The 27,612-nt window shown below is 41.2% G+C and overlaps 1 protein-coding gene across 1 annotated transcript in view; it reads left to right on the plus strand.

The window, feature by feature from the left end:
- LOC122816478 (ADP-ribosylation factor-binding protein GGA1-like) overlaps window positions 1-27,612 on the plus strand; it is a 1,452,484-nt gene that overhangs the window by 824,098 nt on the left and 600,774 nt on the right. Inside the window, exon 11 of the mRNA XM_044089299.1 lies at window positions 9,967-10,128. Coding sequence (XP_043945234.1) covers window positions 9,967-10,128 — 162 coding nt within the window. The remainder of the gene's footprint in view (window positions 1-9,966; window positions 10,129-27,612) is intronic.

Genomic DNA, 27,612 nt, shown 5'->3' on the forward strand with positions numbered 1-27,612 from the left:
GCTCATTCTGAAAGGGTTATTAAAACCCTTTTCAGAAGCCATATCTAAAAGACCAGAGTCCTCAAAATCCGGCCATTCTGACAAGTCTACCAAATTAGACAAGTCTGCTAAAACGGAGACAATACCGAAGCTGTCTTCTACTACTACTTCTTTGTTGGAGCAAACACAGACCAGATCCGAGAAGGTGCCAAAACAGTCAAGTCTTTCGTCTCCGAACTTTTTAGTTTCAGCAGAGCTTTCAGTATGGAGCAGATCCCCCTACTTTGGATCCAGTGTGTCCTCAACTCTCTTCACCTATTTTATCAAAATCTCCAACTCCTTCAACCTGATCCACTAGGAGCCTCTTCGATGAAGATGTGGACTGGGTGGTGCAGAGACTCCTGAAGACACTAGCTGTGGCCAAGGTTTTACTGAATCTGAACCCAAAGGTTTCGGATCCAACAACATTCCTGTCCTCAGTGTCTACTCCTCCTCTGATCTGACAGCATGCTTCTGAGCAGGAAGATTGTGAGGTTTTGCCAGTGTCAGGCTTGTATCTGAAACCCAAAGGCTCTTTGGATCATACATTGGCTTTGAGTTCCTCCACTCTTTCAGAGAAGGAGAATTCTAGGAGCCAACACTCCCTCATCGGAGCTGTAGAGTGGGATCGGATTGGACAGTCTTCGGATCTGATCTTACCTCTCGGGGCTTCGCTATAGGTGAGTTCGGCTCCTACCTCAATCTTAGGTCAACTCTCCTGTTCTGAGGGCTCCATTTGCTCCAACTTCTTTTTTGTTGGATCCAGAGATTTCTTCGGACCAGGGGCAGGGGGCCATTGAGATTATGCGGAGAGTATTGTCTCCACAGACATAAACATAGTCTACTCAGGAACTTCCTCCTTCCTCTCAGCCAGTGCCTTTATCTGCTCACATTACCCATCCACAGGGACACAGAGTCTCAAACCCTCAGGATGTCCTGCAGGGGACTTCCCCAGATTACCCCTCTGAGGAACTCCCTCGGAAGAGAAGTTGCAAGAGGAGGCACCTGGCCTCACCAGAGAAGTCAGTCACTTCAGACACTGACCTCAAGTGAGGCAGAAGGGTCCCTCTGGTCACCTCCTGAAGATGTCTTCTTTGGAGACATCCTGGAAGTGTAAAAACAGAGAGGTGGTTGGCAGTCCAGCTTCCCTTCAGTGAAGAGTCAGTCTATCTGAAGGCCTTTGGGTCTCGCCCTTTCACCTCTTGGCTGACTCCGCCTTCCAATGAGCTTATTGATTTAATTTCTCGGAAGGAGTGGGAGACCCTGGATACCATGGAGCCCACTCCTAGGAGGCCAAATAAGTACATTAGTTCCCCACAAGATAAAACAAGCAAGTAGCTGTGGATACCACAGTTGTGGTGGCAGCCACTAAAAAGGAACTATTTGAAACAAATTCCTCTATCAGTCCTCCTAATAAAGATTCTAGGACCATGGATAGATATGGGAAGCACGTCTTCTCTTTAGCAACCTTTGCTCTTTGGTCACTGAACTACCTATGCCATTTCACAAGACTGCAGTGGGATACCCTACAAGGAGCTGTAGCTGATGAGGTCACAGACAAGGTAGCCTTCCAACTTGCTACCCTAAACTCTGCAGCAAACTCGTTCATGAGGCTAATCTCATATGCAGTGGATGGAACAAGTATGGCAGCGAGTTCATGTATTTCTCTTAGGAGGCAGGTCTGGATGCACATTTGCTATTTCATAGAGCCCTTCGAGTCTTTTTTTGTTAATGCCCCTTTCAGTCCTCTTCATTGTTTGAGCCAAAGGTAAAAGAAACACTCACCAGGTATGAACAAGACGGCAAGACTTTATTTGTCATTGGAGTATCCCTTTCCACTCCTACTAGACCCTTTCCCAAAGGACAGAGAGGTAGTGGAAAGATGTGGTTTAGGAGATCTTAAAGGTCTTTCCCAGACTCACAGAGTGAAAGTTCCCCCAGAGGCAGAGGGGGGGGGGCAACAATTGAAGATGCTGACCAAGCAGCTTAGAAGGCCCACAGAATCAGGGCTCTAGAGAAGCTTTCTTTGGAATGCTCTTTCAGCTCTCCTGAAGGGAGGTCTGATTGTCCACCTCTGGAGGCAATCTGGGGGCAATTATCTCTGCACTTTTAATCCTGGCTAGATATAACAAATGACAAATAGGTGCAGAGAATGATATCCAGAGGTTACATTATCCCCTTTTCCCTTCCAGTCCCAAAAAACACAAGAGTTCCAGGTGTTCCATTCAGTCAAGTAGAATAAACAACCTTAGGAATCTCAAAGTTGCTAAACAAAAGAGTCATCCAAGAAGTCCCCACAGACCAGACAAGATCCGGAACTTGCTCAAAATTCTTTTTAGTTCCAAAGAAAAAGGGGGACTGGAGACCAATCTTGGATCTCAGCAAATTAAACAAATTAGTAATGAAGAGCAAGTTCCGGATGTTTATGCTGCAGTCGATACTTACATTTCTGGAAAAAGACAATTGGATGTACCCTATAGACCTCCATGAAGTGTACTACCACGTAAAAATAGACAGATGGTGCAGGAGGCATTTGCTCTTCCAGCTAGGAGCCAGTCATTACCAGTTTCGAGCTCTGCCCTTTGGTCTCACTATAGCCCCCAGAGTGTTCACCAAATGCATGGCAGTAGTGTTGGCTCACCTATGCCATCAAGGATTCCGGGTCTTTCCATATCTAGACGACTGGCTCATAACCGCCCCGACCAGGCATCTTCTGCTACAGGCCAAGACAAATTACATTACAAATCTATTCAAGGCTAGATGCTACAATAAACTACACAAAATCTGCTTTAAAACGCTGTCAGAATTTGATATTTATAGCAGTAGAGTTAGACACATAAAGGAAGATAGCAAGTGTTACTCCAGAAAGGATACACACTTTACGACATCAGGTAAAGAGTTTAATAAGGAAGAAATGAGCACTTGCCAAACTAGTACTTCAAGTACTTGGCACTATGGCAGCTTCAATTGTTCAGGTACCATTAACACACCTTAACATGAGGTTACTTCAGTGGATGCTGTCAACACAATGGTCTCTTCTTGAACTTCCAATGACTCACAACATTTTGATTACCAAGTCTTGGAAACAAGACTTTTTTATGGTGGATTCAGTCACCTCAGGTAATTCAGGGCTATCCCTTCATGCTTCCCCAATCCGAGCCATGGTGACGGCACATGCTTCCCAGTTGGGGGGTACATTATCTGGGAAAGACATTTCAAGGCACCTGGCATCCTTATGAGGCCCATCTGCGCATAAACGTTCTAGAGATGAGGGCAGTGATTTTAGCATTACAAGCCTTTCATGATTCTCTCCTTCTAGGGACAATAGCAGTCCAATCAGACAACATGTCTGTAGTGTGGATATAAACAAACAAGGAGGAACCAGATCTTACCCCCTTTGTTGAGAAGCTCTAAGGATGTGGCAATGGGCAATTTCTTCCAGTCTGTTTCTAACTGCAATACACATACCAGGGAAATCAAACGTGAAAGCAGACAGATTGAGTAGAGGTATTCTAATGCCTCACGAGTGGTCCCTCAAGCAGGAGATTGCAGAAGAGATCTTCCAAAAATGGGGTCAGCCTTGCTGCGATCAGTTTGCCTCGTCTATGATCACCAGATGCAGCAACTACTGTGCTATAATGTCCCCTCCAGGGGAGACCCGAGAGATGCACTTGTTCACGATTGGCCCCGGGACTCCAATATACTTACCTACCAACAACCCTGATTCCCAAAGTATTACAGAAAGCAAGTTTGTTGAAGAGAACCATAATTCTAATTGCCCCCTACTGGCCCCGACAAATTTGGTTCCCCTTCCTTTGGCCTCATCTTCGGGACAAACCATAAATACTGCACCCAGTTCCAGATCTCTTAATACATGCTTCAGGAAAGGTTCATCCCAAGTTACACAACCTCAAACTGACAGCTTGGCTGCTCCAATATCATTAATGGCCAGGTTTCCTTCCCTTTCATCACCGGTGAGACATATTTTGATCTCTTCCCACAAAGCTTCCACAAGGAAACTTTATAAAGGAAAATAGAAGAAATGTGTGATTCGGGCAAACAAAACATGTTGATCCCTTTACTGCACCTCTATATTTCATTGTAGATTTTCTAGCTAAGCTTTTCAATGAGGGAGCTGCTGCGGCTACTATCAGGGTTCAATTAGCAGTAATTTCAAATTTTCATTTAGGAGAAAATGGTTCTTCTGTTATGTGTAGCAAACTCTGTGAAGTTTTCCTTAAAGGGACAACTTTATTGAGGCCTCCTTAAAAGAGCCATCTCCTCCTTGGGACTTAAATTTTATTTTGTCTTGTATAATCTACCTCCTTTTTGAGTCAGCAGCCAATTGTGAATTAAATTTTTTATCTTGGAAGACTATTTTTCTAGTGGCTATTACATCAGTAAGAAGAGTTTCTGAGTTGCAAGCACTGTCCACCACCATATTTGGTATTTCACAAGGACAGGGACTCATTACAAACTAATCCTTCCTTTCTGCCAAAAGTTGTAGCGGGAAATAATCTTAAGCAATCCATTGAGTTGCCATTTGTTTTTCCAAAATTTGAAAATAAGCAGAATATATGTTACATTTGCTAGATGTTAATAGACAATTATATTTTTATTTAAACAGAACCACAGATTTCAGAAAGTATGATCAGCTGTTTGTCTCCTTTTCTGACACAAGGAAGGGATTATCAGTATCCAAAGTAACCTTATCTAAATGGCTTTCAAAATGTATAACCACTATTTACAAATCACAAAACAAACAGCTTCCACAACAAGTCAAAGCCACTCAACTATAGCAGTTGCTACTTCCTTAGATTTCTTAGCGAGAGCCTTCATGGACAGTATATGTGCTGCAGGCACGTGGGCAAGTCCTCATACCTTTATTACTCATTACAAAGTTGATTTGGCCTCCAGGAGTATAGCCTCATTTGGATCTGTGGTTCTGAGGAATATTCTCCCATGAGCCAGACAAAATTTAGGTACTAGGGACGCTGTCCCATCAGTGAGAATAAAGGTGAGATTGGACAACTTTGCATAAGGAAATTATGTATTCACCATAACGTTCCATGTGTTGTCCATCTCCACCTTTATTCTCACAACCCACCCACCTACCCCCTACCTGTGCTTTTGGGAGATCGGGTTCTACTAATTGGAGTATTATGGACTCCATGACTTCAGAAATGGTTTCTTCTTAATCTATTAATCTAGATACGACTTTAAAACCCTTTTTTCTTAGGGGTATTTGTTTTCCTAATGGGCAAACAAGATCTGAAGTAGTTACGAGATGCATTCTGGGATAGGGAGAGTGCCCATGACCTTGTTGAAGGCTTTGAGCTTTGGTAAAGGCTGAGATGGATCTTATGGATGAGATCTGACCCATCAGTGAGAATAAAGGGGGAGATGGACAACACACATGGAATGTTATGATGAGTACATAACTTCTTTTCTGGAATCAAAATGGGCTTATATGAAGCTGGATCTGATGTTTTTTTTACCATCTTAAGGTATTACAGCCACTACCACTTTTTTCCAGCATGTTGGAGCTTCTCCTCCTTTTAAAATACTGTTAAACAAAACCTTCCAGACCTTTGTCACATTCATCCCTCCTAGCTTCCAGACTTCCACAGGAACGCCATCTATTGCTGGGGATTGTCCTGTAGATTGGTTATACATCACCATTTTTATGTCATTTCCTGCTATCCTAACTGTTGGTAATTGAGCATCATCTACCTCTAACCTTGGCATTCTGTTGTTGCTGTTTTGTCTTTTTCCTGTCCCCGAAAAACTAAAAGTGTTAAATATCTTTTGTTTTTCTTTTTCTTGTTTTTTTACTTCAACAATATACAGAAACATGGTACAAAACACTTTTTCAGGCTTATCAGCTGTTCCATTGTAGTCAGGAGCAAATTTTCAGAATACAAAGCTTCCCATTTTCTGCTACATTGTGTTGCAGCAAAATAATTCCTTATTGTACCATCTGGACCATTTTTTCTGACTAACAGATTATACTTCTTGACTTCTAAATTATATACACTTTCAAAATAAGTATATTTTCACTTCTGACACCAGGTAGTGTTCGGTTGTTTGTGAAGATACTCAATGTGGTACACAAGGACAGGAGATATGATTTTCACCTTCATGAGATCTTTACTGTGGGTCATTTAGAAAGAAATGTACCACATGACATGCACTTTGTGTAACTATGCATTAGCATATAAAGATTTATATCCTTATGTTGCAGCACTTCACTGAGAAAAGTAACTTGGTAAGAACCTTAAATGCTGTTTAAATTCCTTTCCCCTCCCATTTCATCCTCTAAATCCTGGTAAGAAATTTGATAATACTCCTACTTTCATTTCAGATTATTTTGCCTTCTTAAGTCTAAGTAAATGAGGCAGAAAATTCTAAGGTAAAAGGTAAAAGTGGGATAATTAATGCGGTGTCTGAAATAATGCACTGTAACTGTAAGAAGCAATCAACAAGAGATTAGACAGACTGGGAAATGAAAATGGAAAGGCAATATTCAAATGACATATGGAAGGATGCTTGTATAGCTCCCAAGAATGCAACAAAACCAGAAGGTGTAGGATTTTCCATGTAAGTGTTTGCACAGTCATTTGAATACCCCAGGTAGTCTTCAGAGACAGCAAAATGTGTGATGGGAAAGAGAGGGGTACTTAGGAACATGTTTTATGGGAATGCAATGAGTCAGGAGATTTAAAAAATTCACAACAGGGCACTTTGTCAGAAATGTTGGAAGAGCAAATTATTGTAATTAAGGAAATTATTCTTTTGAGCTGGGTTATAGAAACGGAATTAACTAGATATAGTAAGGCCCTGCTAAGCTTAATGTCGTTTGTTGCCAAAAAAACAATTACTAGAAAATGGAAATCAAAATCTGAGCCAGTAATAACTGGACTATTGAATTTTTTAAAGAAGGTAGAAGAACTGAAGCTGGGACCTTTAGAAAAAAGGAGCAAATGACATAGAAATAAATGGAATTTGTGGGAACATTACATTCAGTTGACAATGTTCAGGAGGAGGGGGGAGTAGAATTTCATAGAAGGAAAGACTTGAGCGGTCTATGTAAAGTTGAAATGAATGATAATTTTAAGAAAGAAACCATATATGTATAATTAATGAAAAGTAATGGTTTGTTTTCTTTTTTATAACAATATGCTTACCCATGGCACTATGAAATATCTGAAGTTAAAAAAGTATAGATTGTTGAGATTTTCAGCAATTTTGTAGAAATCTGAGGTGCCAAGGTACAGACGGTGTAATGTCATCCCAGTTAAAGAAATGCTATTTTTGCCTTTCATATTTTTATATTTTCCTTTAAACTGCACAGGCTGTTCCCCCAAGATTTCAGATACTGCCAGGGTATCACTGCAAACATTTTTGGAACATGAATAAAAGTTAGATTCATTGGCATTTAACAGTTGAAATTACATTGCCGTTTGTCTTGAATACATGTGTGTGACTACACATTTCATAGACTAATTTCACACATTTTGTTAAACATTTATTCCCTGCTCCAGTCTCCCTGGTCTGTGGAATTTGCCCAATTGCTCCTTTGCTTGCACCAAATAGGTTCATTAATTCCTCCCTTGGGTAAGAACTAGGCTTCCTTGGAGAGGATGAGAGCTCTGCAGCCTACTTTTTCCCTATCCACAGAGCCTATCAGACTATTTGATCCTTGGGTAAGAGTTATGTGTTAGGGAGTGGGTCAGTCTGCCATTCCTGCAAACTGCACTAACTCCCATCCCCAAGTTCAGCTTGCAGACTCTACCATTACTGCTACTCAGAGAATGGTATACTGTACCACCACACATGCTACTCTTATCAAGTGACGCACTACTAATGCAGCAGAGACTTGCTAATGTGCTTCTATAGGTAAACACCCACCCAGAGGTAGGTGTCACCAAAGCAGCAAGCTGAACTGCTTTATGTGCACCCATGATGGGCAGGCCAGCACTGGTGGCTCACTCATGCTCTCCACACTGACACCTCCATTGTCTGCGCCAGTAACTGAACACAGGCCACCTGGGTCATAGTCCGAGTGCCCCTCTACATCATGGGTTCAGGCTTCATTTTGTTCAACATTTATTACGATATGGTATGAAACATTGACATTTTATTGTGATCAGGAGTGGAATTCAGGTGCTGCTATGTACCTGCCTGTCCTTGTATGTATGCAGACATTTTGTGTGAAGGTAATGCATTTCAAAGTAAAACTAATTCTTACAACATTAGCATATTATTAATGATCGCAGCTTCAATCTTCAATCTTCCTCAATAAACTCAGCCACTGCATTATACCTTACCCATTCATGAATAAAGTATAGTCATTTTCTCTAGTCCCAAATTTCTTAAGCTTTTAGTTTGAAAGGTGAGCTTGGTCATCCTGTGGATTTTCAAATGAATACTTGTGTAAGCCAGAAACCCAAAAAATATGTCAAAAACCTATGTTTGTTTATTGACTGGATTAATGCTCATCTTTGTTTATGCAAGAAAGGTGTTAAGTTTCCCAGGTATGATTAAAAATAGTTTAATAGGTCTTCTGCTCTTTAAAGTCCTTCAGTCTCACCAAAAGAGCAAATTTGCTTCAAACCCAAGTTTCTGAAACTCTTGTTTCTGAAGATAAAATTTTAATTGGTCAGAATGGAACCTTTTTCATTTAAGTAAACATTTTAATTGTTCTTAGTGGAACCTTCACAATCTTAAGTATTAAAACAGCCTTAAAATCATTAGACTTACAGCAGGTAGGTCTTATTATGACTGTGCATATGTTTTCTTCTTTCTGAAAGTCAGTGTTGCATTCTACAACTGTCATGCTCTTTTTTTGTTGCACAGCTTCAGTTAATGCACTTGTCACATAATATGTGCTGTACCCATGCTGCTGATTATGCAAATAACGTGTAAAGGTTTAATGTGATTCAATGTGTGGCATCCATTTTATTTTTCATAATATATTATTAACACATTTTTTTTGGCTAAAGCAGAGATCGCCATATACAAAGGTATTCAAAGATTAGCTTTTGGTAATCTAAATAAAAGCATGCATGCATATACCATTTTCTCATTCACTTAATGTGATTTATAGCTATGTATAAAGGTTTAACTCGCTTAGGAATTCCTTTTCTTGAAATCTGGTTGTAAACTTAAGATCATGAATGACAAATGCACAGAATTTTTTCTAAAAGGGATGTAGTAGGCCAGTGAATGGAGATGGGAACTTATATGGCTTCATTACAACTCACACTACCGAATATTGTATTGCCAATGCTTAATTCCAGAGGTGTTTTTTTGCACTCATTGTCCCCACTGACTGTTGATCATCAGCTCCCTCTAAGGCCAGTCTTCCCATTCATTCCCCATCATCAGAGCTAGGGTCAGCCTGAAGGGGCCATCATTCAGACAGCCATTGGGATGATTTCAGGTTTTTAGTTTTCCCATTCCTAATGCACACACCCAGTGAGTGTAGGGGAAGGGCATGCAGTGGGATGGCAGCAGAGGAAGGCCTTTCACTTCCACAAGCCATCCCTACCCCACCCCTAAGCTTCAACAGTGAGCTTTCTGGTCTTCACCAGGAAGTTAACGCTACACAATATGTATGCACTCTAATCCCTCCTGGAGAGAAGAGTGGGCCATGCCTGGTTCCTCTAGTGCTGGCAGCGCTAGTCACCCCCTGGTTACCTACAACTCAGTCAGGAATCATTCTGCAATGCCACAGAGCCAGGTTAGACTCTAAGGTTTTTGAAATGAGTCAGGTGGGAATAAAGTGTGGGTTCTTTAGCAAGTAAAAAAGGGGAATTTTGAGTCTATGAGCAAACCTAGATATCTGTTTGAAATAGAACCCATCCTTTAGTAAGATGTAGGACTTTTATGTGTTTATGTTTTTCATTTTTCCAAATTAGCTTTAAATTGTTTTTTTTTTTTCAGAGTCTAAATCTCCTCAAAGCCCTGGTGGCATCAAGAGTTACCACTTGATTGACTTTTCTGATATTGACTCGGTTTTCTCTCCTGTCATGGAACACACAAAAAATAATCAACATGGCAATTCTTCCTGTGTATCTTTGTTGGATGAAGAATTGATGACACTGGGTATGTATGTTGCATTGCTGCTTGTAGATTATAAAATTTGTAGTGTGGGAACTGGTTTGCTTTCTGATGAATAACCTAGTTCTACAATTCCATTTGTTTTTCTGCTCCAGTTAGTTCTAAACAATCTGACATTGTTTCACATACTAAACATTACCAGTGTAAGCGCTAGTTATCACCAGAATAAAGTACCAGCCAGTGACACTAACAGCAGGTGCCAGGGATAAGTCCAGGTATCAGTCTCGTAAACAGAAAAAGACTGCTTAACTGTTGGAATTGTACATCTGTAGTGTGAAGGACTGTATACCTTTTAAGATTGTGTCTGTGTGAGTGTGTGTGTGTGTGTGTGTGTGTGTGTGTGTGTGTGTGTGTGTGTGTGTGTGTGTGTGTGTGTGTGTATGCATACAGGTGTGCATGCCTGTGTGTCATGCATGTGTTTGTAGTGTGGTATGTTTGTTGTGTGCATGTATGCATGTATGTGGTTGCGTGTGTGTGTGTGTGTGTGTGTGTGTGTGTGTGTGTGTGTGTGTGTGTGTGTGTGTGTGTGTGTTTGAGTGGGAATGGAGTCTTTTTGCATAAGTGTTACATGGCTGTACGTGTTGAAAGATAATAATACATTCTGTTTGGGAATTATTCATTTTGGAGTTGAAGATAAGTGTATGATGTGAAAACTTTGATCACTTCCCATAACTCTCCTTCACTGTTATCCTGCATTTTGTGTCCTTGGTCTGTTGCTTTCTGTGACTATAATTTTTTTTGCCCACACCCATTGACAGCAAGCCTCCGCAGCACTATAGTAACCTAATATTTTCCCTTCTGGGGCAAGAGCTGGCCCATTCATTCCCAAGCATGGGCAAGAATCCTATAACCCATTTGATCCCTGAATGGAGGTGGAGCCTATCTTTATACTCTTTTTGGGTGAGTCAAGTAGTGGCCAAATAATCATTCATTGGAGAGTCCTCTCCCTCCTCACCTAACTTCCCTTCTCTTGGCAGTTGATGGCTTTTCTATTTGCCATTGGTTGAGATTTTCCCTGTGCATGAGTCTGCATAGTTAAAGGCCCCTCGCCAGCTTAGGTAAGGTGTGTGACATATGGATCCAATACCTGCTACTCCTGTTGAGTCATTGTTGCAAGGATTAGCTCCTCCTTCTCCACTGCATTGGTGAACCAACTTTAGTTTAGTGGTTCACTCCCACTCTCCCCTGCATGGATGCTGTAGTGACCAACCTGCTAATCAAACTTGAGTCATCTAGGTAATAGTCCATGCTCTACCCCTGTATGTTACAGAACTGGAAACAGTTCCATGACTGAGTTTAGGAAGGTTGATCACAGTCCTGAATTATTTTCCTTCGCCAGTCTTTTGCAGACAGCCTTTCCAGTCTGTGCTTTACTCCTAGAACCCCTTACCAGATAGATATACTGTTACTCTGTAACATTATATCGTAGCTTTTTTCTTTGCATATCATTCTGGCTTTATTAAAGTTCACTAGAAATGTAACCTTTCTCCATTTCTGACACTATTGGACTAACATTTATGTTATCTGTAAAGTGCATCGCCTTGCCTTGTAATGGAGTGGAGAGTAAGTATTACTTAATAGTTCTTTTTCTTCCCAAATCCCTCCTGTTTCTTATGTATTTGTACAGTAAAAGCCAAACTTATGCATTTGTATGATGAGACACTCTTCAGTCACCTGGTACTATCCACTAGTTCAGTAAAAAGATGTGAATTCCTTGCCAAGACCCACATGCATTCCTGTTGGCTCTTTAAATGCACAAGGTTATAAACCAGTTGTCACTTTTCAGCATTCTGGGATTATTTTGCATTTTGGAGTCCATCTGTTCAACTCCACCACCCACGTCCCATTCCTACCTATGCTTCTCTTCCATACTTGTCCCATTCCTTCTCATTATTTGGTGAAGTCAGAGGTGATGAATGTGTTCATTTCCTCTGTTTATTCCTTGATATTCTTGTACTCTACGTAGTGCACTTTTAGCCAGTTTAGTGTTCAATTGTCTGGTGGATACCTGGGTTTTTAAAGATTTTTTACATTTTTTGGCAGACTACAGGCTACTGCTGTCTTGCTTTGTTTTTGTAGTACCCTAACTACCTTTTTCTAGTATCTTCAGGGACCATTCTTTCCATCTGGGCTACCCCCAGTCTCTTAATTTCATTTTCTTTATAATGACATATGCATCTAACCTGACATCTTTTTCCTATCATGTTTTCGTGTAAGTCTGTATCTGTCTTCAGTACAGTACTCCCAGCCTGTTACCCACAGTTCCTGAATTTATTCTCATCTCTTTATATTGCTCATTATGTTTTTGTCTAAAATAAACCTCACCATTTTGAAGTTTGAGACTTGTGTTCTTTGCCCCTCCCCCACTTCTCCATCCCATTACAGATTGTGATATGTTTTGTGTTACCGACTTTCCACCTGCTGTCTTGCACTGCAGATTTGCTAAAGAGGATAGTGTACAGTGTTTGGCACCTTGACTTCTGTACAAACTCTTCTTTTGCTAGCTCCCCTCTCCTTCCATACACTAGAAGTTGGTATGCTTGGGTCCTTATTTCAGCCAATTACCATTCAGCAAAATGCTGAAATGTCTCACACACTCTGACAAGTGTCTGTACCTTTTCTAATGCATATTGTGACGTCACACTATGAATATATAAGGCTCAGTAATCTCCTGAGCTGAAACTACTTTAGCTCTTGATTCTTACTCTCATTAGTGAAGTTTTTGGCATTTATATGCGTTATAAATTAAACTGTCCTTGTGGCCATCTAAATAACCTGCCAAGATCCACAGCAGCATTATCTATACTATCTTGTGAAGGAACAGAGTGTAAAATAGTACCACATGTGCCCGAGGTTTAACCCTGACATCTGTTACTGCTGAAGGAGGAAACTTTTGAATTATATCATGCCCCCCCACAAAAAAAAGTTGGCAGTAGTCAAAAACTCCTCAAGGAGAACTGGTGAAAGGGTCCACATTGCAGCTGGTATCACCACTAGGGTAGTTTGAGGCCTAGCTCCCCTGCAATTAAGCCTGCTGTGAAACTGTCTCTCTGGTCTCTGGAGGTGCTAATGTCCTCTTCTAGAAAGGACTCAAGCCTATGCCAGTCCTCTGTCAAGGTGGGAGATAAGAAGACTGGATGAGCTGTATTTCTAACTCACACCCAACTTGAGAGGTGTATCTTGGGGAGCTGATAGTGCCTGGCCTTAGGCTGAGCCACTGGAGTCTACAGTCAGTTTGATTCCATGGACTGGACAGGAGCTTGAGTCTAAGAGCTTCCCTCCTAAGACTACCCCCTCCCCCCAGCCCAGCTGAACTGACTGGTCCAGGCTGAGGGCATCCATCCATTCTTACATGCCAGGATATGGCTCAAGGCCTAGACATCAAGTATACCGGAGTCATGGCTACTGGAGGACACTAATTGGCAGTATGAACTATGCCATCACCCATCACCCGTCCCATTGCCCAGTATGAGGGGCCTATCCTTGTGCACTACCTTCTCTATCTCCCTGCTCCTGTGGCCTTGCATTGAGACTGTATGCAACTTTACCACTGCTGGTAGGGGGAGGATGATTCTGTGGGAAGTTAAAGAATCCTGAGACTAAGATGGACAAGTATAGGGGTCCACCCTTCTTATAGGAGTCTGTTGGTCCTGTAAGAGACAGCATGGCTAGCTTCAGAGTCTTCTTCAGAACCCTCCAAAATGCCTGGCTGGGAAATAATTCTAAGGTAGTTCTAGATTATACCCCTTCCATGGAAGTAGTCATTAAGGGTCCTGTGCAGATGGTTTGGAGGCAGCTTTACTCTTCCTTTTTGGCACCCAAGAAGGCAGATGCCTTTTATGTGGCTCCCACTCAAGTAGGTAGAGCCACTTAGTAAAACTTCTCATGATGTCTCCTGTGTGATCTCACTGATCTGGAATATGTCCTAGATCTCATAGCCATACATCTCAACCTCTTAGAGCAAGAAATCTGGAGAAAGCCATAGATAATGAAGGGATAAAGGACCAAAAATAGGGGCATTTTTTAAATATAGCTCTTACAAACTTACAAAGTTAATAGAATAGCAGGGTTTGTATTAACATGAATTTTCTGAAGGGTATAAAGTCTGAAACTCAAGTGTCCATCATTATTTTCAGACCTCAAGCTTCAAAGATTTGCCAAGAATTTGTTAGAAAACCACAGTTTTATGAAAAGTGGACTAAAAGTATGAGACAAAAATTTGGACATTTTGCGAAAATCTGTACAGTTGAGCGGCATGTTCATACCATATTGTTACACCCCCACTTGACACCGTCCAAATCTCTGGCGTGTTGTGGTATGTAAATGTGCTCATCTTCCAGGTTGGAGCTTAAAAATTCAACCACTCATCTCATCTTTCCAGTTTCAATTCTCACGCATAGATAAAGCTATGTAAAAGCTTGACCTCCTTCCTGATTCTGGGTTAATGGAGGACCTTGTGGAGACTGTCAGCAGCTTCTAAACTGGGCAGGCCAACTGTAACTTTGATTGTGCACACAGTTTGGCTAATGCTGCAGGCATGTGCTTACATAGAGTGCTTTGGCTAAGATTGCCCTTTCATATTGAGGAACTCAGGAACAGCATCCTGGATTCCCATTTTAAGGAGTCATGCTCTTCGGTCAGTTAAGGACCTGGTTGATGATCTCTTTAGGAGGAAGCAGGCCTTCACCACTTTGAAGAGCCGGTATCATCCTCTTCCCTTCACTTATTTTTATTCAGAGACTAGCCAACCTCAAAAGTGGAAGAAGTCTTTTCAGTGCCCAAGGGAAGAGCTAAAGTACAACTTAACCTTGCCTGCTTATGCCAACTAAGTCACCCAACAGGATGTCCCTGCCATTGGTGCTATAGCAGTCTTTACTCTAGTCTGGGACTGTCTTTGGGGGAGGTTCTCCAAATTTACTTTGTTGAGGGAATCGTCAGAAATGACTGGTGGTTTCTAGACTTGCATTGCACTCATCCACATCCTGAAGCTCACTGTTCTTCCCACCTAAAAAGGACTCCAACTGTACACCAGTCTGCTTCAGGGAGGCTTTCAGACTGTCCTTCTGAAAGGGCTATAGAGGTTATCACAGTTTTCCAATGGAGTCAATAGGCTTTACTCCTGCCTTTACTGATCTCAAAGATGATTGACAGCTTTTTCTATTATGGATGTCAGCCAGTTCAGCCAATATATCTAATAGGAACTGCAAAAGTACTATAACACCAAAACGCCAAGCAGATAACGAAAAAGAAACACTCGCCACCACGAAGAACGGTCCAACCAACTATAATGTACAATTTTTAAAGTAGTTTTTAAAACAGTTCTTTGAAGCATTCCTATTTAATCATATAAAAGTTCTCCTTTTTGAAGGAACAACTAAAGTAATAATAATTATTTACTTAGAGCTACTGTGTGGTTTAATATTATTATACAGTGATATCTGGTTGTGGCATTATGTAGTATGCATTATTTCTATTCCTTTAAAATTTTAAACTTCCAAATTAATTGCATAATTAATCAATGAATGAAATTATAAAAATGATGATTATTTGATGAGTTAATTGTTTCTGATGAAGTCAAAGAAGTCAACGAAAACGCAGTATGTGTTTTTAGTTATAAGGCGTTCATATCTGTTTTTACTTGAATAAAGTGCTTTTATCTGAACAAGTGGATTGGATTATAGTTGGTTGGACCGTTCTTCGTGGTGGCGAGTGTTTCTTTTTTGTTATCTGCTTGGCGTTTTGGGAATATATCTAATACTTACAGTTCGAGACTGCCACCCGGCAGATGTTTATGCCTTTGCTCCTACAATACACTTGAATGGTTTCATTGGACATGCAGGGTGCCATTTAGCACTGCACTGTTTGTGGTCTAAATCTGAGATTCTCCATTTGCTGTGGGTGGGCATCATTTTCAGTGTCTTTTTGGGCTTAAGGAGAGTTGTACTCTTCTTGGTGCTGTTTGTATGCTTAAGGATGGCGGTACTGTAGTGGACTGTGAGATGACAGTAGCTGTAGAACCACTATATGCTCATAGACCTTCTGCTGGTGTCAGACTACTGTTGCCAGGTCTTGATGTGATGGGCCATTGCTACCACCCACTAAGTGAGTCTTCCTTTCCTACAGCTGAGTCTGTCACAGATTCTAATGATAGACACTTTCGCTTATGGGGTGGGGGGGGGGTACTCTCTTAGGCTGCTTCCAGGCCTCTTCATAGCTGCCAGATAACTAGTCTGTCAGTTAATATCTAAACAAGTAAAGGTGTGCAAATCACAAGTTCAGTCCCCTTTTATATATATATATATATATATATATATATATATATATATATATATATTTAACTTGTCTGCACCAGATCATAGTCAAGGGCATTTCACATTCCAAGGGGAAGTGAATGAGATGACAAATCTTGAATTATTTCTCTAGTCCTCTTCTGGAGCTGTGGATTCAGTGGTGTTGCCTGGTGTTCATCTTCCTGATAACTCGCAAGAATGTTGTCCTCTGCTTTTCCTGCTCTGGTTCCTTATTTCATTGCAAAGTTAAGGGAGGAAAGAACAAAAATCATTCTCTTTACCTTATGGTGGCATAGAACGGCTTTGTTTCAAGCACTTTGATTAGTAGTGATATGGAAACATTCTTTCAGGTAGTGAAGTTCCTGACAAAATTTGATGGTCTTAGTCAAGGGTATCCCCTATGGTTGGGGCAACATCCAGTTCCACTGTAAGGCCTAGCTTCAGTTATAGATACCCCTTCAGCCTACTTGCCACCAGATTTACTGGGTGAGGTTTCAGACATTGTTAAAGCTGTTCAAGAGCCTCCACCTGGTAAGCCTGTGTATGCAAGTGAAAGTGGTTTGCAGCTTGAGTGGTGCAGTCCCCATTTTATCATTTTGGAGGTGATCCTTACATATATCATGCAATATTATAATCTGGACCCCAGGAATTCCACAGTTAAGTTGCAAATGTCCTTGGCAGGCTGAAAAATGGTCCAGCTGTTTCATTATACTACTCTAACAAATTAAAATTAATTAATTAATTACTTAATTACTAGCCAGAAGTCACAGTTGCCAGTTTTCTTTTTTTTTTCAATACTGGTATAAACTTGACACGTTTGTGCAGCTCTGTGTTCATTTCCACAGAGTTTAGCTAAGCTTGGCATCCTAGCCTGTGCTTTAGAAGTGTTTTACTTGTATCCAGTGCCATCAAGGCAAAACTAAGTACTTTGGATTGGTAAATCACACCTGTATAACTTATTTTAAGTTATTGCTGCTATTTTCTTGCTTTATTTGTGCATTTCACTGATATTTTCACAAAAAAAGTGTTTTTCCTATCACTTTTACTGCTGTTACTCTGTCTTTAAATCTCCTTTTGTATGGGATTTCTAACTAGTTGTTTGTAGTAAAATTGCATTTGTGGGGATTCTTTTTACTGTGTTTTACATTAGGAGGATTAGGATTAGTCATTTTATGGAAGGAGGTGTTTTGCTGTTGTATCTGAGTTAGGAAATAAATAAAATGTAGCCATTTTGTTGTCCAGGGGGCTGAATAGTCAGTTCCCTGTTGTTTCAGTGCACACATAAATTTGGCACGTTTGTGGAGCTGCCCACCACACGGTGGCAACAGTGCCCTGCATAGAAGCAAATGCCTAGAATGGAAAATTTCCCCATAGAACTGTCCATAAAATTGTACCCTGTAAAGCAGTTAACTATAGAGGAAAAACCTTGTGTGCCAACAAGGTTTGTATGTCGAGTGGCAATACCATTACATTTATTAGAATTTAGTGTTTTATAGCTTAGTCTGCCCCAGTAATGCACATTTAACAGCCTTTTGTAAACCCCTGCATGCCACACCCTTGTAGTTCATCAACTAAAGGACCAGACAACATGGATATGCAGCTTCTTAATTTCTCTGCAGCCAGGTTGGTGGATATGGGTATCTTGAGACAATGTAGCAATTGTCTCATGTTTACCGACAACTACTTAATCCTTAAAGTAACAGGTACTGTATGCGAGAGCTGTACATATAGTGTCACTGGAAGCTAAACTCTCACATGCAAGCACTCATCATGTTGTCAAAACCATGCATACAACACCCACCAGACATAGCACACAGCACATACATAGACCAACGTTTGCTGAGTCACTTAAATGAAATCTTCCTAAACAAAAAAGACACCTAACACCACACATACAGCCACACTCAGTAGAACCCCAGATACAAAGCCCATAAAGCAAGCAAATGCACTTCCCAGGACTCTAGTCACAGGGGACACCATTGTAAGATACACTGATGCCCCTCTAACCAGGCTGAACAAGGAGAAGATAACAGTTGTCTGTTTGGAGCCAGGATGTACTAAATTATACACACACTCAAGTCATTACACTACAGGTACCAGTATGATTCCGTCATAGTCCATATAGGTGTAAATAACCTGAGACCTACCTCCTGGACTATATGAAGAGAGACATTATGGCATTCTCAAACTAAGTGTCTTGGGCTAGTAAGAGCCTAACATGAGCAGCATATTATCTTCACTGAGGATGATGCCACAATACGAACAAAAGATGATTCATTTTTAACAATTGGCTGAGTTTTTGGTATCATTCTAAGGGGGATCCAATAATTGTCAGCGTACAAGGGCATGGTTAACAGTTCACATTGCTGTTTGCTAGAGATTTGCACGTGTCCCCTCTGTGCTTTCAAATACTGGCTAAAATTTTGTACACTCCTACAGAGCCATTTTTAGGCAATGTCAGATTGACAAACCTACCAATATAGCAAAATCTGTTACAGCTTACTGCCAGGAAACTAAACGAAAAATGCACTCCCTCCAAGCCCTCCTAACCCTCAAGAATATAGACATCTGTGCAGTTACCAAGTTGGTTTTAAACTGCAGAAAGTACTCTGGTAGTGCAAGGTTTCAGTGCCTTCCACACTTTTAGACCAGTAGCTGCATGGATGGGTGGTGGTGTCTTCATATACATCAGTAACAAGCATAGTTCTAGATTGTTTAAATAGGATGATGCACTGCAGTTTTTGCACATGCAGATCACTACAGATAAAATCCCATACCATATCTTAGCTAACTATAGGTCACCCTCCATGTCCCATGAAACTAAACAAATGAACACTCATGGGGAATTTTAATTACTCCTCTATAGACTAGGAATCCTACACAGCCTCAAATCTCCAGGCACAGAGATTCCTGGACTTGGTAAATATAAGTAACCTTGACCAATTAGTGCATATGGACACTGGAGGTAACAACATACTGGACGGTATCCTCATAAATATGGGAGAACACTGCACCTCCATGTCATGTCCTCCCAGGCAAGTTCTGACCATAAAACTGTCTCCTCTGAAATCAAATTCAGCTCTGTAACCATAGTAAACCCAGTGACAGTTAGAAACTATTCAAAGACAGACCACCTTTTAAGTGATAGTTTGTCAAATTCAGTGTGCCCCCCTAAACCCAGAGAACATAGCAGCCTATACAGAATCATTCATAGAAACCCTTTACAGTAATGTCAGTGACTGCATAGAGGCTGCCATACCTACCAGAAGTAAGCCCAAAACTAACTGCAAAAACAAATCACCCTGGTTGCTTACTAAATCAAACAAGCTATACAACAAAAGAAAAAAAAAATCATGGCTAAAATCAGGAAGTGTAACTCCCATAAAGATAGTAGCTCCCTTGTTCAAACTAAACAAGCATCTAAGAGGGATAATTAAGTTCATTAAGCCAATTTTGAGGTTAAGATGGCCTCCCAGGCAAAAGAGAACCATAAGGCCTTCTTCAGCAATGCCAGAAACCTCAAAGGCAGAACACAGCAGTGTGCAGAACTGGAGATTAATGATACCACACTCACTGATCCAGACAATTTAGCTAATCTGCAGAAACCACAAAAAAAATTATTGGCCAGGAAATTATGGACAAAACGCTTTAATAAAAAGTAAAAAACAGTCTCTAGCAAATCTGTTGGCTGACAAATTCAGTTCCAACTTATTCCTCACTTACCTGCAGCCACCGCCAAGAAATACATTCAAACATAACCTCTCCAGCTATAAATGGTGAGGGTATCTGGCAAGGGCTTATCAAGGCCAAAAATGCAGCCTCAGTGGGCCCCAGTAACATCCAAGGACACCTCCTAAATAGTCTAAAATATGAGAATGGAGGACTGCACTGGTCATCCACATTCATAAGGGTGGAACATCAACAGATCCCAGAAACTACAGATCCATTAGTCTGACTAGTGTTATTTGCAAAGCTGTGGGACGAACTATCGTGGAAATGATCTACAAAGACTTTAAAGATCTCCATACACTGGATCCATCCCAGTTTGGCTTCATCAAAGGAAGGTTAGGCCTACTGAATCTGGTTGATTTCTTTGAAGAATTTACCAAGGCAATGGATGAGGGTACAATGGTGCATATTGCCTACCTTGACCTGGTTAAGGCATTTAATACAATGCCTCACTCGGGCACTGTTAACAAACTTCATGAATTAACATAAACCCTGATATAACACGTTGGATAGCCAACAGTTAGGATCCAGGAGGTTAGGATCCGTGAGACCACTTCCACAAAGAGGCCGGTCATGAGTAGAGTCCCTCAGGGTGACATGCTAAGCCCACTCCTTTTTGATATCTACTTCTTGGAAGTCAAAGCCAATGTCAAAGGCATCTGGCTGTCCATTTGCAGATGATTGCAAACTGGGAGCAGTACTAGAATCTCCTCAAAGATGCAAACACTCTACAGGAAGGTCTAACACAGACAAATAAGTAGTACTAAAGCCATGTCTTAAAATTCAGTGTCAAGAAATGCATTATAGTACCTCATGAGAAGTCTGCCTCCCCAGGAAATTACATCATCTATAAAATACCCCTAAGAGTTGACTCACTAGTTAGGGATCTAAGAACTCATGTAGGTAGTAACCTAGCCTTCAACCAACATGTGTGCAAGGTAGTAAGAAAATCCTTCCATGTTGCTCAACTTATAAGTAAGGGCATGGCGTCTATGTCCAGGGAAGTCATCCTAACACTGTACTTGGCCCTCGTCAGACCCATCATAGAGTGTAATGCCCCCTTCGACATGTATCTGACTAGACACATTCAGCAACTGGAACGTCCACAAGAATTTGTTATAAAAAAAAATAGAGGGCAGAAGCGCAATGTCCTACAGGCTCACCTCAAAGCCCTGTCTCTCTATACTCAGTCTCCTACAGTCTACTGAGAGGTGATCTCTTCCTGGCTTCCCAGGCAACTTTAGACCCCACTTTGATGAACCTTTTGCACATATGAAATACAAACAGCATCAGAAGTACTAGATCCAAAGACATAAATTTTGCTTGCAAAAAATAGGACATGTTGAAGAGACAGATATGTATATCATATAATTCCCATTCTATAATAGACTCCCCATCCATGTGAAACAAAGTCCCTCCCTAACCCTATGTAAGCATAACTTGGACTGTTGGATGGGAAATCAAAAATTCATCCCTGGTCTGGCATTTAAATCTGTGATGGAAAGGAACAGACAGTAAATCATGGCATAACTAAAATTCAGCTCTATATAAATGTCCAAAACGTAAAACTTGTGGGTCATATTTGAGTTGCACGGCTAGGCTTATGAAGGCACTAGTGGTTGTTAGCCCAGTATACACATATGAACTTATTAATTATTTAATTCAATGCATCATAACTTTTTGGAGGGCAGGCATGAAGCTCAGCATCAGCTGATCAAATGGTTTCTTAAAGCAGAGCTTGCACGTGTGTTTCTGTTCTCCTTTGAAGATCTCTTTCATGTGAATTTAAGGCCACTATCATACTGGAATTTAAGTTAATTTCTTGCATGACTCTCTTGTTAGTGGACATCCCATCTGAGTGTAGGATCTGAAGAGCATCTGGCCCTGATGTTTAACCTTTCAAGGACTGGATGTATTTTAGGATGAAGCTGAATTTCCTCCCACAGGTGGCTTCTGGATTGTTCCTGAATCAGTCCATTCATGCCCTCAGTTTTCTTCGTTGGGGTATTTACTAGTGTAGAGAGCCACACATGCCCTGGATGTCCACCAGCAGCTCAGGTGTTGAAATCAAGAAGATGGTCAAGCTGTTCGGCTTCTTTGCTTTAGTAATAGAAGGGTTCTCAGGTCTCATGCAGGCACTTTTCAAATAGTTTTCCATCTTTTGATGTTGGGTGGTAAATTGCCTGCTGCTGAATATTGTGATCAGAGCATACTCCACAAGAGGAGTGGTTGCCTGTTGTGTGTGCTTCAGTAATGTATTCATTGCAGAAACTTGTTCTGGGATAACTTGGTATTGGATGCTCATGTCTAACAGGGCACTGCTGTCTTAACCATGACTTTGGAAGCTGAGTTTCCTTTAATACGTGCTGCAGGACTCAACCGTGTGAACTTTGCCTTTGTATTGTACTCTGGTACTTCCACCCTAGTGTTTTAATGCTGGGAATTCGTCAATACCACAGACCCATCATAAAAGACTAGACACAACAGAGTAGGCATCCCTCAATCTCAAAGGATCATGGATTTGCACCTCCATTTATAAATATGATCAGTGTCTTTTGAGGTTGTGCAATCCATTTCAGGAGTGGCAGTGCCTTCCACGTTCTGACCAGAAGTAGGCAGGTGTTTGTCTGGTATTGAAGGCACAGTTCTTCCAGATGACTCTTATCTTCAGCTCTCCTTGCCAAAGTCGTTTCTTGCATAGCAAGAGCTTTCTTCACTTCCTGTTTTCAAGCATACTTGTCAAAGCAAGAGAATACCAGGTATTCATACTGATGGAGACAGTGCTGAGGTCATGCTTGCATATTTCCTTGTAGTGCAACTTGGTACACCTTTTTGGCCTCTTTCCAGAATCCAGTTCTCAAGAAAGGAGGTATGTCAGTATTCAGGCATTTGTCTTTCTTGAGACATGACCTAATCAGTGTATATGTCTCTGATTCAGGAGGGTGAACATAAGAAGTTGTGCCCTTCCTTTTATGCACTGTGCTGTTGGAGATCTTGTCCTGCCATGAGATACCAAGTATGCATGTAATGCAGCGCATATGGAATATATTGAACTGCTGCTCCTGTTTTGAGTGCAGAGTCCATGATCACTGGTATACAGTAATGTGCTCAAAACATAGACTATGTAAACATGTACCTTGGTGTGCATAATGAGCTTATTATTAGTTCATATTCTCTTTGTCAGCCTGGAAACCATCGTGGCAGCTTTTCCAGTGCTCTTGTTGATCTCACTGTCAAGCGGCAAAGTTGTCAGACATTGTAGAGCCAAGGTGCACAAACTCATGGATAACCTCCAGGTCATAGTCACTTACCTTGATTGATGGATAATTGCCCACACTTTGGCCTATCACTTGAGTGTTCTTTAAACTGATTGTGAGGCAAAATTCCACAGCTGCATCCACAAAGTGAGTCATGAGTGGCTCAGGTTTTTGCAGCGTGTGAGCCACAATAGCTGTGTCATCAGCAAACAGGAATTCCTTTAGATGCTTTCTAAGCACTCTGGTCTTCGATGTAAGCCTCAACAGTTTGAAGATGTTGCTGTCTTTTCTGGTTCAGAGAAAGATGCCCTCTGCAGCAGTTCCAAAAGCAAATTTCAACAGAACTGAAAAGAAGATACCAAACAGTGTTGGAGCTAGTATACACCCTGCATCACTCCCCTAGGAATCTCAGAAGGTTCAGATGTGGATCCGTTGTACATGATGATACCCTTCATGCCTTCATGATAGGCCCTAATACTGCTAAGTAGTGTTGGAGGACAGTCGATCTTTGCCAGAATCGCAAACAGACCTTTCATACTGATGAAGTCAAATGCCTTGGTCAAATCAATGAAGACAATGTACAGAGGTTTGTTCTGCTCCATGCACTTTTCTTTTAGTTGACTAACAGAGAAAAATATGTCTGTAGTAGACCATTCAACTCTGAACCCACACTGAGATTCTGGGTAAACTGTTTCTGCCAGAATGTGGAGCCTGTTCAGGACAACATATGCAAACAGCTTCCCCACCGTACAGAGGGGAGATGCCATGATAGTTGTTACAGTCACTTTTGTCACCCTTATTCTTATAGATAGCAACTATGTTAGCATCCCTCATATCTCGCAGTGCACTATGTTCTGTTCAGCACTGGCAAAGTATTGCATGCAGCTCTGAGATTAGGGTACCCTTGGCACATTTCAGGATTTCTGAGGGAACACCATTTTACCCAGGGGCTTTCCAGAAGAGAGTGCTTTTAGTGTGTCATTGAGTTCCTCCAAGGTGGGCTCAGCAGCAAGCTCAGTCATAATTGGCAGAGGCTCAATGACATTCAGGGGTATCTCCATAACTATGGTTTGTCTAGCATGTAGTGTCTGCAAATAGTGTTCTACCCAGTGCTCCATCTGCATAGTTCTGTCTCTCAAGACCTCACCAGTGGCTGACTTAAATTGGGCTGATCTTTCTTTGTGATATACTGATAGTTTGCTTAATCCCATCATACATTTCTCGCATGTTACCAGCGACTATGGCCCACTGAATCTTGAAGCAAAGTTGGATTGGTACCACACCACCAAGCTACCTGCTTCACTTGACTCTGAGCACACTGGAGTGCCTAAAAGTTCACCTCATTGGGAGAAGACCTGTATGCAGCTATTGCCTGTCTCTTCTTCTCAATTAGGGATGTCAGCACTTCAATGTGGGCTTCAAACCAATCATCACACTTGACTGTCTTCTTCCCAAAGATAGATATTGCAGTGTTATAGATACCATCCCATAGTTTTCCCTATATCTTGCTGCAGTCAGTGCCATCTGGGGAGGGCAAGCCCTCTTCAACTGCTTGAACAAATATGTGTACTTTTGAAGGGTCACAAGTCTTGTTATTATCAATGTGTGGCCTCCCTTCCTTTTTAGACTGAAAGAACCTGTATGGTTGGATGTTCACCTTAAAATATACATGAGCAAGTGGTCAGTATCAGAGTTTGCACTGTGGTAACTGCGTGTTACCTTGACAATACCTAAACTGCTGCATTTTGTAAGGACAGGGTCAGGCTGGTGCTAATGTTTTGATCTTGGGTGCCTCCCAAACCTTTGTGCTGGGGCTTAACATTGAAAAAGGTGTTGGATATGCAGAGTTGGGAACAAAGTTAATGGAGATTCTGTCTGTTTTCATTCATCTTTCCTATTCTGAACTGTCCCAGACAAGATGGCCAGCTGTGATGTTTACTGCCAACTCTGACATTAAAGTCTCCAAGAATGAATAATGGTTCATGGAAAGGGACCTCAATGATGGCAGCACTAAGTTCATTATAGAACTTGTCCTTGATTTCCTGGGTAGAAGTTAAAGTAGATGTGTAGATGCAGAAGATGTCAAGTGTGGTCAGTAGTGTCTGTAGCTGAATTTTCATCATTCTCTCATTTCCCAAATTTGGTGGTATGCATGAGCTAACAAGGTTGTTTCTGATTGCAAAACCAACACCATGTTCCCTGGTCTCTTCTATAAGTTTCCCATGCCATAAAAAGTAAAGTCTGTCTGTTTGTGAAATCCAGTGGATGACAGCTTTGTTTCCTGGAGAACCACAATATCCATCTGCAATCTGCTCATCTTGTTAATTACTGCTGTCTTCTTTACATCACTGATGTTCTGTAGATCTTCTGTAAAGCCTGCAGTCATTGTCCTTACACTCCATATGCCCAGCCTAAAGTCTGGTTTATTTTTTGCTTTTTTGTTTTTCCAGGTGTATGGCTAACTGTTCACCTATTAGATGTTCCTCAAGCCCCACACACCCACCCAATGGAGCAAGTGGGCCATAGTGAGGCAGCACCTATTTGGCTTAAGGTGGGTGGTAGCTGCCCAATGAGATCAAACCATCTCTTCCACTATTAGAAGCAGACCCTAGCACCTCATTCTGTACCACTTGAGTGCATTGGCTTATTACTAATAACTGCTGCTTCCCATGTTTCATTACTGCTAAAAAACAAAGCTGGAGTGTCCTCTCCAGTGTGCAGGCCTGGGCAAGTGAATTTTGAGGAAACAGCTGATGCCCAGCAGCAGGTTCCCCCTCTCCATACCTCTAATGTAATCCAAGAGGAAAGGCAAGGCCAGTACAAATTGGCATCAGTGTTGTTGCAGGAGCTGCCAAAGCGAAGTCGAGTACAATCTCAAACTGCCTTAGGGGCTCCATCTCCTGATTTTTCCTTCACCATGACTAGATATTGCTGCAAGGCAGTGGAGGTTTTAATACCTTCTCTTAGTTGGGCTACCTTTCCAGCCTGATGAGCCTCACCTGCCAGAAGCAACTGATTTTAACGTGCCGGTCACCTGTTTTCACACCATCTCCTGTGAGTACAAATGGTTTCACTGGGCTTAGAAACTAAGCCACGCATGAAGGTCAGGAGCTGGACTTGGGTTGTAAGAGACTATTAGAGACATATGCCATGGGGGCACTTTATTGATAGTGGAAGCTTATCCCCACTACCACCCCCAGCCTACAACCTTTAAAAACAGACACAACAGATGCATTCTTAACTTATTGATCTTTGAGAACATCCTGTTTGATGGTTAAGGTATATTATGCCCCTTCTTCTTTTGTATGGGTGTCTCCTCCATGTGGCCTACACTATTGGAGTTCTTTGCATATTAGGCACATATATAATTGTATATTACTTGCAAGTAGTAATATTTCTTGATTTGCATGAGAATGCTTACTAGGGGTTGGTTCATGAATTGGTGAACTTGAGAGATACATTAACATTTGCATCCTGCTTATAAATGCCATGAATCAACATGGATATCCATGCATTTTGGAGTGCATCAGTATCTAGAATTAGAATTTTGCTGAATTTGACTGTTTAAAGGATTAACTCAGTCAGGGACCCATCAAGAACATTCTTATACTTCTAAGATGGTTGCACATTGAGTAACAACTTAATTGTAGCTCTCCCAGTGTGAAAACAGAAACTTAGCAGAGAAAGCCACTAGACTTATATTTCTGGGTAGATCTGAGTAACTGGCTAGTAAGTGCACTGCCTGGATGCGAGGAAAAAAGAAATACAGAGGACCTGAAAGAAAATCACCTACAAAAGTTGAGGAAAAAACACTGACTGGTAAAAGTACTGCAACTTTTCAGTAAAAAGCAGTGCAAGTTCCAAACATGACTTCCAATAACCTGGAAGAAATCATAAGACAGCTGCACCAAGACCTGGTTAAAACAAACAAAACACTGATGGAGTAGATCAACTCAAGTAACAAAAGGCTGGAAAAGGTGAAAGAAGTTTTAAACAGATATTCAGGTGAGGTGATAAAACTATGAAAATCAGGAATGAAGAAAAGCCTGGCTGAATATGAGACTGCCCAAGAAGAGATGTTTCAAAAAAATAATAGAATTAGAGGACAGAGCATGTAGGAAAACCTGACATTTTCTGCTGTACCCAAGAAGCTGGAAGGAACAGACTGTATTAATTTTATGAAAGAACAAATA

This window comes from Protopterus annectens, chromosome 12.part0, assembly GCF_019279795.1.
Source record: "Protopterus annectens isolate FY-2018-M chromosome 12.part0, PAN1.0, whole genome shotgun sequence".
NCBI classification, from domain to species: domain Eukaryota; kingdom Metazoa; phylum Chordata; order Ceratodontiformes; family Protopteridae; genus Protopterus; species Protopterus annectens.